Below are 18,089 nucleotides of genomic sequence, written 5' to 3' on the forward strand. Positions count from 1 at the left end.
CGAGCCCGAGCCCGAGCTCGAGCCCGAGCAGCTCATGAGCCCAAACGAGCTCTAGTCTCCCACTGAAAAATTTTATTTCAGCACTATAATTCATAAAAATCTGACCACATAGAGAAAAATAGCCTGTTATCAAGCCCGAGCCCGAGCTCGAGCCCGCGAGCCCGAGCTCGAGCTCGTTCTGGAGCTTGTAATTGAAACGAGCTTTACGAGCTCAAGCCCGAGCCTTTGCTTTGCCAAGCGAGCCCGAGCTCGAGCCCAATATAGAGCTCGTTACCGAGCTCGAGCCCGAGCCCGAGCCCGAGCTTCTGTGAAACGAGCCGAGCCGAGCTCTCCCAGGCTCGGGCTCGGCTCGGCTCGTTAACAGCCCTATCTCTCGCGTCCTTCGGCCGGAGCACGAGCCAGGACCAGACTGTGCTTGGATCTGTTGCCTGGGCCTTCATCTGAGGGTAGCATTGTGCTTATGGAAGATGGTCTGGGATCGCCTACCAACGAGAGCAGTGCTCAATGGACGTGGATTACGGATTCCCTCAGAGTGCGGGTTGTGTGGTATTGACGAGATAGTAGACCATGCGGTGTTTCAGTGCACATGAGCGAGAGCGACTTGGTGGTTGGCAGGGATCCCGAGGCATGGAGCCAAAGGGACCAGTTCTTGCAGGCCGTCTGTCGATGGTCGGGTACTCCACTGTTACGTCCAGAGGTTGTTAAAGCGACTTGCATAGCTTACCAGATCTAGCTGGCAAGAAATGCTCGAACTTTTGGTGGGTACAGTATGTCGTCGAGGCTCGTGGTGGAGAGCGCCCGGGCATAGGCAGCGAAAATCAGTCAGATTACATCCTCATAAGGGCCTTTGATAGCTCGGGATATCTGGAGTTCCCATTCTACTCAGGCAGTACCCCGTACGGTATTCTTCACCTGGGAGCTCCCACCCTCGAGCTTCCTTAAGATCAACTTTGATGGGTCTATCTCGGACGGAGGTACGAGGGGAGGCGCGGGGTTTGTTATCAGGAACCCGAATGCCAGGGTGGTGGCAGCAGGTGGCTGTCAGCTATTCAACGTCTCGATTTCTGGTGATGAGTTGAAGGCTGCTTGGGCAGGCCTATGACATGCCTGGCTATGGTTGCAAACCCGCTGAGTCATCCTTCAGCTGGATCCGGAGGGGTTCAAGGGGTGCCGACGGTGACCACCCTCTGCTTCAAGACATCTGGGCCATGATGAGGGATGAATACGCATGTATTCTCTGAAGCTAATGGTGTTGTGGATTGGGTGGTCGCCTATGTGGCCAGCCATGCTGGTAGTACCTTGTGGGCTGGGGATGGGGAGCTGCCCTGGGCGCTCCGAGATATTCTTTTTTCTGACTTTATTGGGTGCATTCATACTCGTCAGGTATAAATCACCCGGTCTAGAAAAAAAAGAAGAATGGCTTTCAAAAATAATTTGATAATGTCTAGATAATATAATTTGACTTTCATGAAAATATAAAAATCTAGACACCAAGAGTGAAATTAGGTAGTTATTTCAAAATAATAAATATTACAACTTTTATAGAACTAGCATTTTGAGAAAACATATAAAACTTATTTATGCTGAATACAATACAGGTTATGTTAAATAGTAAATACAATACAGAGCGTAAGCATTAGAAAGTCGACCAGGAAGCAAAAATGAACTACTAAAGTGGGCATAAATAGATTTGGGCTACTACGAATAGCATCCTTTTACACCAAGAAACATTTTCAGTGACTATGCCCAGGTTAATTCCTCAGTTGTGTTCAACAGATGCAATTGGCATGACAACAAATTCAATTAAAGAAAACTTTCTTTTAAATCAGTTATTGCAACATCAGCACAATCTAATAGGTACAAGGGAAGATAATGATGAAAAAGAAAAATTCAATATGGATCTTATGGGTTCCCAGCATAAAACTAGCTACAGATCCAACAATGGGAAGGGCAAGCAACCAATGATATTTTACAATAAGACATTAAATAAGCTGAAACCCTGGCTCAGTTTGCAGTAGATGGAATGCTGCTGTACTTGGATCATAAGATTTGATATAAAGGACCTAACATGGACCAATCTTACTTTTGTGAAGGTTATGCGTTGGTTACATTACCCTTCTTCCAGCCTGGTTGATTTGACATATTTCATTACATCAATGAGCTACACATGCCAGTTTTTATCGTTTCTTTACTTCTTTTAATATTATCTAAGATATGCTTAGATTTTACAAGTTCTGAAAATATTTGGATGCATTGCATGAAATTTGAAGGAAAATAAAGTGTTTGGCATAGGGTTGATATTCTAAATCTCAACTTCTTTAAAAATTTAGATTTTATTTTCTTGGGTTGCCATGAAGTAGTAAATTATATATTTGATTCTGACAGCATATCTTTACATAATTTTTTTTTATTCTCTCAATGCCAATATGGTGAATGATACATCCGAAAGTTCAAAACAATATCTTTTAATTCAAAAATAATGTCTAAAGAGTAAATTATACATTAGATTCTGACCGCAATTTTAGTACAGCATATCTTTACATAATATTTTTTATTCTCTCAATGCTAATTAGGTGAATGATGATCCAAAAGTTCAAAACAAGATATTTTAATTCAAATATAATGTCTAAACAGTACTGTGCGAGCCCAAAGAAGATGGCCTGAACCATGATAACATATCTGAGATCCTAGATAAGTATGGTACTTATAATAGAGGTGCAGTATAATTCATAGTGACCCACAAGTTAGCTTGCAGAATACACAGTTGCAAATCATGTACCGGCCTCAATTAGCGGACAATGATTTATATCAGCTTGTGTCATGATGCATCGCAGCAATACACATATATGGGTTAATACAGGTCAAGTATCTGCCATCTTGAACTTAGAAAAACTGCTTTACTTCAATATGGATCTTTCACTATGAAATCTTTACTTCCCCAAGCCTCTTCCAAATCCATTTTGCAAGCAAAACGGGTCAGATTCATCTTTACTTTTAATTAGGAGTGACAATCAAGTGAGGTCGAACAAGATACGGGTCAAGTCAGATACATAACAGATCAAAAATCTATCAATCCAAACGTAGCTTGTTTATTAAATAGGTCAAAAACCCAGATCCAAACCTGACCATTTTATTAAACAGTTGATCTAGCTTGATCTATAACAGATTGAAATAAGTTAAATGGGTTAAAAGGTTAGGCATTGCCATAACTACTTTTAATGCTAGAAGAGTTGTACATCTGGACTGCCAGCTTTATGGCTGAGATGTCCCTGTAGTTAGGCTCCAAAGAATAAAAGATAATCTTTAGTGGACCGCACCATAACTACTTTAGTGAATCCAACTATAATTGAAGAAAAGGAAACATTGTGGCCAAGGCTAGATGTTCTTTGCATAAGCATGGGACCCATTCAAAATTAGGAAGCTGAATTTAGAACTTCAGTAGCGCAGGGAGATAGGATTTCCAAGTCCTTAGTATTTCTTTTATTGTGTTAGGGCACAGTTGTTGCACAAAACTTTACTTCTGATGGAAGGCTTCCCAACAAAATATCTACTTTATCTATTACTTATTTCTTACTACATCTAAGATATGTTTTCCTTTAAGATGTTAATACATTTTTAGAATCTCATCTTTTATATATTAAGCAACTTAAGAATGGGTGAATATTTTTTTATAATTTTTTCAGGTAATTTTGTGTAATTTCATTTTGTAAATTATAACATCACAACCGTCTATCATATTGTTGAAGACTTTTTCCATTCAAATCAAATTTTTGTTAGAGCTCATTTTATGGGCAACACGTGCATCTCACATGCCAAGGTTCTAGTGGGATCAAAGGTACAAAATATCAAGATTGATCCAACATCTTAGATGTAAGCATGGGCTTTATAATATTTTGGCTTTCCTTTTACTCTGACATGAAAATTTGGCTTCATTTCTTTTAGTTAATTAGTGAATTATGATTTAGAAATTTGAATCTTCAATAAATTCACAGATTTATACTTGAATCAAAAAATGGAAGGATTTTTGTATATTTTTTCAGTTTTCTTCCTCACAGAATTAAACCCAAAAATCTTGAGAATTAACCTCTTCAATTGAATTCAACTTTCAATTTATTAATTTTTTGTGGCATAGATATGCATTCCCTAAACATGTAGTAATTTTAGAAAGTTGATTACTAAAGTTGATTACTGACATGATCTTTTGATCAAAAAATAAAAGAAAGAGGAAAAATAAATTAAGTCTTTAACACATAGTCTGTTCTGTCATATCAAATTTTTCTGACTCATAATCATTTAAATAATGTATGTATCCTTTTCTTGAAGACAAAAGTGAGTGTGCCACAAATCATTTTAGAGAAGACAAAAGAATCCCCAGGTTGTCAAAAGCAAAAAGCGATAGGATAAAATGTAATTTTTATACACATTAAATTTACGAAGAAACTAGAAAACACAACAAACTCAACATAAGACTTCTATAAGCAAAAAATAATCCAATAGTTACCAGTAGAAGAGGTCACCTTACTAGAAACCAGGGGAGCCCTATCACCAGGTATACTGACATCAGGGAGATAGCTGAAGTCAGAAGCAATAAGGGACATCTTCGGTAAAGCCCAATGCAGAACCTCCAATAGTTTCTGCGAGTTCAAGGTCATAAGCAACTTCTTTAAGTACATATATTTTTCGTCTGTGCATGAAGCAAGAAACTCATGTAAAAGTAAGAGTTATTAGGACATCTGCCTACCAAGCAACTAGTTGGCATCCAAGCTCTTCGGGGCTTTGGAAGAACTTTAGACAAAATGCGCCTAGATGCTGAAACTACTCTGCTCCACCCACCAGAATGGTCTTTATCCATCCCAATTATCTTCACACACTGAGTAATTAATGGATCTTGTAATGGCTTGTACACTTCTGAGATTTGCAAGCTTTCTTGAGAAAGGGATAGGTAAAATGATATCAAGAAACTCATCAATGCGTAAATCTAACATCTAATAATTATTCAACATGACCCTCCAATGATATGCATTATTTAGCATACCAATCATAATCAAGTAAAAAAACAAATTGATAACAATTCTATCAACACTTGACTTCAGTTGATATACTTAATCCAGAACAAAAGCAGAATTAATTGAACAGCAATTGCTGCTAAGCTGATGCTTATGGAAAACAAGAAAATCCGTGCAGGAATACTAAAACACAAGCAGAGATCTGTAGATAAACTCTCTCCAAAATAATCAGAGAAATACATACAAATAACAGCAATCAAATGATACTTGACATTTTAGCTGCCACATGATGAATAAGCTACTTCATAAATGATACAATTTCAGCTTTCCTGTAGATGAAGATTCCTGACTAAGCCAATCTTCATTGTTTTCAAAGTCAACAACATTCAAATCCGACAATTTTGATGGCTGAAGATGATTAACCATTGAAGACACAACACGTAAGTTCTATAAAAGAAGATGAGGTTTTGAGCTTGAAAGAATAATGTCTTGTAAAATAATCTCAATGAATATGGAAGTGTACTGAAGATTTCTAGAGAAAAGAATTAGAAAAATCTAAAAAAAAAAACATAGGACACCAATACAGTGAACATGGGATAAGAAATAACAAGGTTTAATCAACTAATCAGAATGCATAGGATAAGAGCTTGATCTACAACCATGCGCAAGAAGCCTCATAGCAACAGGTCCACCAAACCTCCTAGGAAACAGAATGTTGCTTGACGTAGAAAGTATATACCATGATGTTGGAAAGTATACCAAGATTGAATGAAAAAAACTCACATGTTTACTCCTTGATGCATGGAATTTCAAGAATTTCAAATTTTTTAAGGCACATCGACACTTTTAAAGAAACTAGCTTCAATGGTATAGACTTGTCGACTAAATATAATCAACGATAATTATTCTCCATAATTTTTATGGAACTTTTAATGCCTACATTATTCAAAATGAAGGATACGCCTTGAAACGATGGAAAAGGATTAATCAACATGGGATGCAATCCTCCATCAGAGCTGGCACATTTCCTCACTTCCTCTTAAAGGTTTCACATAAAGGTAAGAGCCTAGAAGAGGACATTTCACCTTCGTCCATGAAATTAAAAGACCATAAAGGTAAGAGCCTAGAAGAGGACATTTCACCTTCGTCCATGAAATTAAAAGACCATGGCAACTCGAAGGAAGACTATTTTTTAAGACTTCTAACTACAGGTTTAGATCTCCATGATAGTTGACTTAAACTTCTATTATGAAATCATCAAAAGACCTTGCTATCCAACAGAGCAAACAATTTGACTACTTACTCACCTAAATATTCTCTCCTTGATGGAACCAATAATTTGATCCAAGGATCACAATGTTGGTACCAGATTGCACACTTGTGGGTGAACGCACGGTACAATACTGTTAAACAAAAAAAGCCCAATTATTGAGATGGAGGGGTTGTAAGGACCCCAACCAAACCCTTACTGAGCTAAACTGCCTGAAACTGCTCGATTTTGAGCGATTCAGCCCAACAAGGATCGGAACCAATAAGTGATTCGGGCTCCATTTCGTACTGAGACCACGAATCATCTCAATTCATGGTCAGTACGGTAGGATACCATTTGAACTGGGTGGTTAGGTCCAATATCACATACCATGACTTGATCTATAGCCTAGGCTTGTATCATGATGATGCTTGCAGATTTGAAATTGCTTAGCCTAAACAATCAAGCATACTTTGACACCAAATTGATGAAGGCACTTTGATACTCAATTATCAAATATTTTGCTGGGTCTAAAGGATAGAAAACAGAGAAGGGAGCAGGAGAAGCGAGCAGGAGAGAGAAGAACAATATGGTAATAATACAATACGGACAATTTCTGCACATACCCTAAGCTCTATTAAACACCAAAACTTTCAATAGTCAAGTCTACTATCAGAAACTCAACACAAGGTTATATTTAAGAGAGAGGGTGAAGAGTCTAAATTAAACAATTCATTTAAAAGCTTTGGAACTTGCAATTGAAAGCATCTAATGTACACTTGTCCCTAGAAATTAGGTAATTGAAACAAAAACACAACAAATTACACTTTAAATAGTGCAAAATGATACTCCAATTGACAGTTGCACAACCAAGAGAAATGCAGGATGTAACCACAGATGTCTCTTAGATGCTCTTTCCCTATGTCCCATTTTTATTGCACGCATCAAGTTCTATATAAAAAGGAACATAGATTTTCTATCAGATCTGGCCAGTCTGCTCATTTAGAAAGAGAAAAGGTACATTATACCTCAAAAGAAGAAGACTACATTTCTCCAGTTTCACCAACATATGTTACGACAAAAGTATAAAAGAGAAGAATCAAGAAAATCAAATAAGGAAAATAAGAAAAAGTTAGAGAAAAAGAGAAGAAAGGATTCTGTAAGGTTCCATACTTATTTTGATTCTTTTTCACTAATCTTAAGTCTATGCAGTGAACCATATATTTTGTTTTATAATATTTAGCCACACACAAAGCAATACCCAAATTATTTTGCATATAATAATACCAAGAAAATTAAATCTGTCTTCTAGTAACTGTAGTACGTTTGTCCTAATACAACAGACCTTAAGAAGAAAAGAAATAGTAGTTGTAGGTGGTACCCATCTCCATCATAGAACAAGAAGAAATAATCCCATTATACCATGCAATAAAAATAAACTAACTGTGGATGAAACTTCAGAAAGTAACAAACCTGTCTTGTACTTTCTCAAGCCAAACCTCCATCCATGGTGAAACTTGATTTGGAGAATAGACAAGATCATGTGGAAGATTATCAAGTACCTAAAATTGAACAGATAGGCAAAAAATAGAAAGGTGAACACTACATATTTGAATCAAAAAATTGATTTTAAGCTTGTTATTCCCCACAGACCACTTCCATTGTTACCATGGTAATGTATAACAAGACTCAAGGTCTCAATGCCAATACCATACTGGTACCCTTATCCATAGGCAAATTGTTTGAGATAATATCCCATCAATGCCTTATGAGAGTAACACTAAACAAAAGCAGTAGTACCTTTTCACCTTCTATTATAATTATAGCAATATTAGAACAAGTACCTCAAGCATTATAACCCAGCATGGTTGGGGGTCTATGTGCCCTGTATAGCATAGAAAAGACAACAATTTTTAGGTCCTAATTTAATGATAAATATTAACTGAAACGTTTCGAGCTATCTCTACCCAAAAAAGGAAACATTTTCAGGTATCAATATTCCAAACACATCAAAAAGCACTATTGCAAATTTCTGCATATGATATGCCAGCAATAATCATGTAACTTAAAAACATAAAGCATATCGATTCATCAGCAAAATGCTACATAGTAAAGACAATTTCCTAGAAATATGTTTAGAGTAGATGTAGATACAATTGCACATGTATTCATGCTGCACCGTGCTAGTCTTAGCAGAACATGACACAGCACAAACACCATGCTAACAAAAGACAAATAAAAGAAAGTTTTGCTTTCAAAACTAATGTTACATATTCACTTTAAGATGCTATTCCAACAAAAATCTGCTAGATCCCAAATTAAGGTTTTTTTTTAAGGAGTAAACTAAATGAAGGTTTAAAAACTCAGTTTCCGTCCGAATTGGGCTTGTACAGTTTCATTTTAAGCAGTGTGGCTGTTTAGCCAGTTCTAGTCTAATATTTGGAAATTCAGTGGGGAAAAAATACATAGAAAGTATAATAGCAATAACCAGATGCCTCTCTAACAAATGAATCGCTGAATGATTTAGACTCCCTCCCAGACCTTGCTATAACAGATATTTCAGTTCCTTCTTCTTTATTCCTTCTTCCCTGCATTGATGTTGCACTTCATCAACCAAAATTCTCCCTGAAATAGTGTAATTTTCTTTTATTGCCTAGATAGCCTAAGTGCAGCATTTGTTTTCTTGATGTTCATAGAATCATAGGCATCACAATTCTTGCAGGTTGCAGGACAAAAGAAAAGAAAAAAATCTAGGACATTTTTTCCTAATTTAAATTAACTGCAACATAAAAAGATACCACGGCATTACATTCAAAGAACGAAATATCAATCAAACAATTGATGTTTTAGTGCTCTATTGCACATTATATGTAGGACTATCACCACTACCTTGCCAATTTCCAAATAATTCTCTTTCTTCTTTGTTCTAATATTATTTGTTGTTTCATTCAACTGCTAGGAAGTGTTTTTACCATGGTATGGAACCGGTACGGAACCGGTACAGGATCGGTACGTATTGGTCCGGGCCGCCACCGGTACGGTGGACCTTGGTTTTTACCGTACCATCTCAGGAAGCACGGGGCAATATCATACAGGCCCAACAAGATACCAATACCGCTACAAGGCTTGATCACCTCCTGAACCAACACATGGTACTTTGTTGTGTTGACTCCAAGAATATAGATTCAGGGATTTATATATTGGTGCACATCAATTTGTACTAGCCGTGCCCGATCATAAAGCTAAGATACCAATATCGATACCCTCCCATATTGGTATCATACTAGCAGCTGGCTTTTGCCTCTCTTCTTTTTTTTTATTTTTACTATCCCAAAACCAAGAGGTACCATGTGCCGGTACTTACTATACCATGTATTGGTATGATACCATACCATAGCAGCAAGGTAACAGCACAAGTACCAGTACCAATACTTTAAACCTTGGCACCATCTGTTTGTTGTTTGCATCACAGCATATTGCACCATACCAGTAAGGTACCGATATGGGACTAATACCGAGACTTAAAATTGTTACTGGCAGAAAAGAAAAATTAATGAAAACACAAGTTGATCATGATAATATGGATACTGCAACTAAAGAAAATGACTCTAAAGAGTGATAATATCAACATATGATCTATTATCCAATCACAAATAGAGTATATGATTTGGAAAGAAACCATGGACATGGACATCAAACTAGTGGGAAACTTATTCTAATTTTATGAAGTAAAAAGGCATTATATAAGTAAACAGATGTATGACAAGAAACAATATATGTGCATAAAATAGGACCAGTCAAGCTAACTGAACAATAACAATAATGCACAAACACTCCAGCTTACCCCATCCACTTCTATCCGTTGCATCACGGCATTGTACTTTATACCTTGACAAATGACTTTGAACTTCTCCAACAGTTTCTAACTGCCTTTCGGCAAGAGATGGACTAATTTCTATAGAGCTATAAAAAGAAGGAGAAACGTACTTTAGCATAAATACTTGAATTTCGAGCAAAGGAAAGGGAAAAATAATTAATCACATAGCTTTTTCTGCTATTTGATAACCAAAATCAAAATACGCTTACAGAGGAAAATATTTGTAACAAAATTTGATGGTTCCTAGCATTCAGCAACATATAGGCATGACTAAAGTAGACAGTAAAAATATTATATTACCAATATAGTGGAGTGTTTTAGTTAAGAAATTAATATATATCAGTTATTAATAGCATCAGGAAGTAAATGAATAGTGTCAACCCCACTTGAGTTTTATTCTTATTCCATATTGCCTCATTTGTACATTGTGACAACTTATTTTTATCCAATATCATCAACATCTGAACCTTTTCCCGTCATAATGGTCAACTATGGAGCAGAGCCTAAAGCTGAGAAGGTTCAAAAAAAAGATGGAAGAAATTCTTAGGACAATAAACAAGAGGGGGACATACAAGGTTCGACAGACTGGTGTCAAGGGTCATACTGGCTGAAAACCGGCTCGACACTGTACTGATCTGAGGCATAGCAAACTAAGGGGAGGGAGAGGAAGAAGGAAAGGAAGAGCGAGAGGGGCTCCCCAAGAGGGGGAGATGGAGAAGGAGAGGGAGGGAGGGGCAAGGGAGAGAGAGGGGGGGAGGGCTTACAGAGATAGGGAGAGGGAGAAGAAGAGGGAGGAAGAGAGAGGGAGGGAGTGGAGAAGAGAGAAAAAGAGGGGTTACCTCGGCGGTGGCGGTGGTGATGGAAGCCCCAAACCTAACCCTAAACATTGATCGGGGCCCAAGATGTTGGCAAGGGCACCCATGGCATAGATCAAGGGTAATGACATCATCTTTGACATTGATCGAGGACAACAACTTTGTCTTCAATATGATACAAGAGTGACGGCATCAGTTGACATCGAAAGGAGAGAGCAGTCTAAGCGACCGAAGGAAGGATCGAGGGGGTTTATAAACTAAACCGATTTCGTGTCAATTCAGTTTGGTACAGGCCAAACTGCCTGGTTCGGGTTAGTTCGGCAAATGTTGGGGGCACACAGTGAAACTAAAATGTTAGTGAATAGGCAATGAAAAACGATCTTATTAGTAAAATTTTGAGCATATGAAAACAAGGAGCATCTGCTTGTTTGAAAAAGTCCTAGGAAAATGACAAATATAAGGATTTGCATTATTTAGGAGTTAGGACACAATAATAAACCAAAAGCAAAAATGAAATGCAATCCAACTTTCAATTTCAAATAAAATTTGAAATCATGTAATTCACCAATACCGATTTTTGTACACGTACCAATACAATGTTGGTACAGTGTCGATGGGGATAAGTTCAACATATCAACACTCGATACATCCTCCGTACTAAGTATCGATTTGTTATTAGTACAATAAAGCAATTCCATTATGGGGTGGTACGCATTGGTATTGCTAACCTTACCATTGAGACAACCTATTAGCAACAAACTTCAAGAATAAATAGTTACATAACTATTAGTGCAATAGTGAAGATCAACTACATATTACTTAGTTTGTCACTGTATAATTCTCATAAGACTCTCAATGACTCTAAGAAGATGAACTCCCTGATCTAATACAGTGAAGCTAGAAAAAAAGGCAAGAATCAAAGTCTCTATATGTACCAAAAAAATTACAATGCCTATTGTGCTAGGAATATATTGGCAAAGTCACACTATTGTATGGTTCATCTATATCTCTATCAACAAGACATAACTTTATATTGATGCATGTCAAAACAAATAAAACGCACCATCTGACAGATTCATCGCTATATGGCCTTCTACCCACTTTCCAAAACTAAACCCATGTCCAACCGCCTACTACATGCTGATTACTATTCAAGACAGCCTGGAACTATTTCCTGCCAATTTAATTTTCCCCTTTTCTTGGAGAGTTTTAAGGCCCAATCTAGAGTTTGGAAAGGTAACGACAACAATTCACCATGCAATATCAAACCAATGGTTAGTAATGCATCCAATCCATAATAATATAAGCTTCTTGCATCATGGATTAATTTGTATATAAGCTTCCCATAGTACATCATTATGTGTGCGATGCCAATAATTTGATGCTAAACATAGTTACTAGCTTACTATTAGTTTATACCAACATATATCTCAAAACTATGTAATGAACATGTTAAACAAGAAGCAGCACAAATATCTAGGATGATTTATAATCCTAGATTTCTATAGATTATATTAAAAGTTTAGAATTGTAGGTTAGCATGTTATGATTTGAACTAATGTGTCTTTCCATGCCTGCAGATGCCAAGTAACAACATATAACACCTATCACAACAATCCCTAAATGACAAAAGCATGATATATAAATATCATGCATGACAATACCACATGAAATTATAATGAAGAATGCGTACAAATATATGTTTTGTAGACATCTATATGTGTGGGTATGTGTGTATATCCATATATATAGATAGGTGCATGTATACATCAATCCTCTCCAACAATTTTCTAGATCCTCTTTAGTTTTTTTTTAATTGTTTTCATTTGAAGTAAATTACGATGATGCCCCAATATCATGTTAGTGAGATACAACTATAATTAAAGAACATCAAAGCAAACTCAACAAAGAGTATGGTCATACGTATATGTCATATTATTGTAAACCTTTGCTGGTGCATTCAACATCATGTAATCCAATATACACTTTGCACATGTTCCAGAGCCACCCCCAATTTCAAATATCTGGATCAATATAAAGCAAATTTCACTTGAATTAGTCAATATCCCCACAAAAAGAAAGGGATTGATTAGTCATGAAGTATTATTGATAATATTAAACACAACAAAAATTCAGACTAGGAGAAACAAAATCTTAGAGAGATTAAACTTCAAAAGCATCAAATAACTGAAAAGGATAATTGGATATCATTACCCTCGCTCACAAACCTTATACCAAATATACAAGACTAGCAAGTCAAAATTACCTGAAATATTAAATATACGAATACCCAAGAAGTAGAACATTGTTACCAAAAGAAAGGCATAACCAATTCTTCTCAAATAATTATTAAAATTTATTTAGATTCGTTTCTTGTGCACAAAGGTAGGTCCAGTACCAGAAATTTTATTCCTAAGCCAAAATTAGTACAGCATACACTCAAAATCTTGATGGAAGAGCATAACAAATTTTCAAGTGTCTGTGTCTCTAAAGAAAGATATGGCTTAAGGGATAAGAATAAGCACCTAAGCCTGGAATTTTTTAAGATTTTGATTCAGTACTAGGTTTTCACCCTTTATTGAGTTTAATTTATATATAGGCCTGCATGAACTTTATAGCTGTGACTACCTTATACACCTCATACCAAAGACATATATTAATACCTCAACTAAGTGTCAACATCTTGATTGTCGAATATAATGAGTCAAAATTGAAATGGTACTTGAATTAGTTCATCTCTCAAGTCTCTCTCTCATCTTTTCTTCCATCCCACCATCCATCAACCTCATTCCATGTTATGAAACTCACCTAGACACCAGCTTGTTCGGCTGGCCAAGTCATAGGTCAAGGATCCAAGCATGGGTCAACCCAATAACTGAACCTTCCTGATCATTCTTCTTCCGCCACCCTCACCTTTCTTCCCTTTCCCACACATGAAGCAGCCCTTTTCTAACAGAATCTCTCTATCAATGTTCCATGCTGGCACTTCACCAATCTTCTTTGTAAAAGGATCTGTAGACTTTTTAGCCTAGATCTAGCCAAAGAAGCTCCAATCCTCCACCCCTGAATCTCACCCAATCTCTCTTCACATTAAAGAGAAGGTGGGGTTTTCTCTGGCAATATTGACCTATATCAAGGTAATGTTACTGGGAAACAAAAAATGAAATAGGGTCTTAGTTGTTATATAGAGGGGAAAGACAGCAAGAAAGCCTCAGATGCCAAGGATCACAAATTGGCTACCATTGAAGACTTTTAGGCAGTTGATTTCCATGTTGTTAACAATGATATTGACAACGATAATGGCAGCAAAGAAGTGGGAGCAGTAGAAGTAACCAAGTAGCGGTTGGGTTTAGCAATCAAAAGCGTAATGCCATAAGGAATGGTGGCTATAGATGGGAAGGAAAAGATGCCATCATAGAGGGTATAGTGGTTGGGAAACAAAGATTAAATAGAGAGCAGATTAAGTGAGATGACTAAGGATTTCTAAGGCCTTAGGAGCAACATAGTGTCCATAAGTTGTAATTACTTGAATTGTAAGTTAGACCTATATGCCTAGATATATGCTAAATGCTTTTGACTAATCAACTCTAGCAACACAAATTGCAATCTGCTCATGGAATCTTACAATATAAAGCACAATAAGTGAGCATTTAATTTGTTTATGTAATTTGTGGGACTCAAAAAATTTTGAGATAAAATTGGTGAAATCACTTCTGATGTTCCACAAGCTTACAAAATCTAGCTAGAAGACTGTCAAATATGATCCTTCCAATTCACTTGATACATTTCACATTCATGTAAAAGAGTTGAAAAAGAAAGGGTGGGCTATGACACAATGGTAAGGTTGCTCCATTGAAACCTGAGTGTCACAGTTTTAAAACATAGAAACAGCCTCTCTGCACATGGGATATGACTGCGTACATCTAACCCTCTTAAAACCCCAAAGTGGTTGGAGCTTCATGCATGGGTTTAAAAGAGTTTAAAAAAGAAATATTATTTACATTATCTTTCACCTCCTCCTAATTTACAACATAATTTCCATCATCTTTTTAACATGTCTAACCATGATCTATAAAAGCGACACATGGGTGGTGTACGGCTAGTATAACATTGATCAAGGTAGATATTGGTGTCTGAAATGGATTAGTTCCAAACCGCTCGCTACATTTTGATAACGGCAATCATAAAAAGCATGTACTATTTATGTCTGCTTTAAGAGTTTATGCATCTATTCTTATATTTTATTGATCAAACCAACAAAACTCAGTGTAATGCAAATTGAATATAGGCATCTATAAATGGCGGTTAAAAAGGTATTATAAATGAGTGCAGGTATATGGAAACAGATAAGTGTGGCCATGAGCAATATCCATTATAAATGGAGGTTGAAAAGACATGCACATCGCGGTTGTAATAGTGGTGCCGGTGGGACAAATAGAAATCATACCTTTAATGGAATTGAAAGGTTAGCTGTACGCATTATTGCTTCTGCAATACCATATGCATACCATGGCTGCAGGGATAGAAAAACAGAAACCAAAATTAACTATTAATGCAGTTAGATTGACTAAGACACAATTTCCAAAACATTGCCGAGTAAAATATAATGACACGCGCTCAGATCAAATAAGACTCACTTTACATAAAACATTCGAATCACAAATCAAATTACTTTGGGCTTCAAGCCCCCAACAAAAGGAAAAAGAAATGCACTTCCATCTCCAAAAATTTAGAAGCTGACAGTCTCTCCTTAATGATTTAAAATGATAACAACCATAATCATTTTGAAGGCCCTCGTAACAACAATCAAATTGCCTATCATTTAAATAATGGTCATTATGCAGTCATTTTATTTCTACAACTGCTACATACTAGGTGGACCTTAAATTAATCTTGATTATTTGGTAACAACTAACACGGGATTTGATGTCCATCTAAAAGAGAGTGGTTTTAGTTATAAATGTTGCTACTTTTATTACAAGAGTAAATTATGGTTCTAAAGGATGTCCATTATTTGGGAATTTTGTCGTTATTAAGACCCTTGTGAAAATGGTGAAGATTGGAATCGAATGATAAGGTTTACATCAAGATCATTCTAAGGTCATTCAAATAAAGATTCAAGTCAATGAATGTGATCCAACCTAGCACATTTACCGGGTAGAGATAGCCTTTGCAACCTGATTGCTTACCTCCATCTGATCCAAGTAAATCTAAAACTTACATTCTTTCCCCTTTACTACTTCGATCCACCAACCATCTTTGTTGCCAAATGGTAAATATATACCCCATTATTAACTAATCAATAAGCAGTATGTGCTTGATTTCCTAATATGTATCAATGCATCAAGGTCACCTTGGCCGTTAAAGCCACCACTATATAAAACCATGGTTGGCAGCATAAAGTGTGAACTCATTAGCACATAGACCAATGTTACTCGGACATGCAGCATTGGTGCCAAAGTTTCCAAGTGCCCAAAAGTATCAGACATGGGGGCACATCTATATATTATATATGTTTGTGTAAATATGCATTAATTATGTCAACATTAGCTAACAAGTTGGACTTTTTGCTCTTTTAGTTCACAAAATTGATAAAAAGTTTGCTAACTAATGTGTTAGACTTAATAACTTTCATGTAGAATTGCCAAAAGTAGATATATGATGATGATGACATTATGATTTAATAGTATGAAGTGTCAAGAAGCAAGATTCGCCGTGTTGGTATCGGAGCCTGTATCGGTCGGCTGGCGACACGCTTTGGTATGCCTTTGTGCCGTTCCATGCCAGGCTCGTACCGACACGGCAGAGAGGGAGGGGAGAATAGGAGAGAGGAAGAGAAAGAGGGGGGAGAGGGAAGAAGGGAGGGAGAGAGAATGGGCACCGAAGGGCCGGAGCAAGGGCTTCTTGCCGACTTCACTTAAAATTTCTAAAATAAAAAAAATGGACCCCAACGGACTTAAAATTTTCAAATAAAAAAATGGACCCTGACGGACGAGAGCAGAGTTACTGCTCGGGCCCTCCGGCACCCCTCCCTCGCTCTCACTCTCCCTGCCTCCCTTGCTCTCTCTCTCTCTCTCTCTTTCTTCCTCTCTTTCCTTCCCTTTCTCCCCTTCCATTGCCTGTTTTTTATTTTGGTTGCCGGAACCATCCCGGTCTGCTGCCGGTACGGCTCGGTGGTACGCCCTAAATCGGATGGTTCGAGATAGTTCCGCAAACCATGCCAAGGAGTGTCATGAAGTGTCCCCAAGTGTCTAAGCGTCCAACACAATAAAAATTCTAAAATTTGGATGTGCGGATAAGAGAGGTGATGTATGTTTTCCAAGAACAAGTATGTCCATTTTCAATTTCCACCAAAGGCGCACATCCTTACCATCTTGCTTGAAATTTCTGAAAGCAAATGACAAATTGTGCCACAAATATGGGTTACATAATGTATTTTCTTTTTTGCAACATAGTGCAAATTTATTATCATCGGGGTAAGATCTCAGTATACCATCAACTTTCGTTCTTCGCCCATCAAATAAACCCTACAATCCATAAACAAGAATAAATAGACAAAAATTGAAATTCCAAGATTCAGGCCTTAGTTCACTTCACCTAACTTCCTAACACTTTTCTAGCTTCCATTCTATTTCACTAGAAGAAAAGATGCAAAGACTTTTTTAACATGCCTAGGAATCACATGCCCACGAGTTGAACATCATAGTTGGTTGAGCCAAGCACTCCTCTAATAAGCTCGATCCTACCCCCATTCCAATGCCCTCCATAAGATCCTCAATTATCTTCCCCCCACTAAGCCCTTGCATGCCATCTATCTGTTGCCTCTTCTGCAATGCCCTGTGTAGCACCGCCCTTCCTCACTATCATCCTATCACTCCATCTCCTCTCTCTCCATCACCCACTTGGCACCATTTTACTCTCCTCCAAATTCTTAACCTATGTGCTTGGCTATTGATTCCACCTTCCCGATCTCCTTCCTCCCCTTCCCCTCCTCTTCCCCCATCACCAACTTTCCCTCCCTTACATGATGGGCACTTGGCAACGACGGTCCTCCATTTCATGAACCACCATTGATCATAGCCTTGCAAAAGAAGGTGGATGGAGAAAAAGGTAATAATGACTGGTTATAACTTTTGAGTTCT

General features: G+C 37.2%; 1 protein-coding gene across 4 annotated transcripts in view; it reads right to left on the reverse strand.

Annotated features, from left to right (window-relative positions):
• Positions 1–18,089, reverse strand: part of LOC103705689 (NADH dehydrogenase ubiquinone complex I, assembly factor-like protein (DUF185)) — a 30,264-nt gene that overhangs the window by 7,378 nt on the left and 4,797 nt on the right. For 2 of the 4 annotated variants that reach the window (XR_015972095.1, XM_088708777.1), the window contains exons 5-11: positions 15,395–15,460; positions 12,871–12,971; positions 10,100–10,218; positions 8,100–8,140; positions 7,729–7,817; positions 4,742–4,922; positions 4,518–4,634 (exon numbers count right to left, since the gene is read on the reverse strand). Coding sequence is in view for 2 of the 4 variants with exons in the window: in XM_088708777.1 (XP_088564903.1) it covers positions 4,518–4,634; positions 4,742–4,922; positions 7,729–7,817; positions 8,100–8,140; positions 10,100–10,218; positions 12,871–12,971; positions 15,395–15,460 (714 nt within the window). In the remaining 2 variants the exon portion in view is untranslated. Of the gene's footprint in view, positions 1–4,517; positions 4,662–4,741; positions 4,923–7,728; positions 7,818–8,099; positions 8,141–10,099; positions 10,219–12,870; positions 12,972–15,394; positions 15,461–18,089 lie in introns of all 4 variants that reach the window. The other 2 variants (XR_015972094.1, XM_088708775.1) reach the window with 1 other exon arrangement.

The sequence above is a fragment of the Phoenix dactylifera genome, chromosome 12 (genome assembly GCF_051530095.1).
Source record: "Phoenix dactylifera cultivar Ajwa chromosome 12, Ajwa_hap1_PhDact_Kaust_v1.1, whole genome shotgun sequence".
NCBI classification, from domain to species: Eukaryota; Viridiplantae; Streptophyta; class Magnoliopsida; order Arecales; family Arecaceae; genus Phoenix; species Phoenix dactylifera.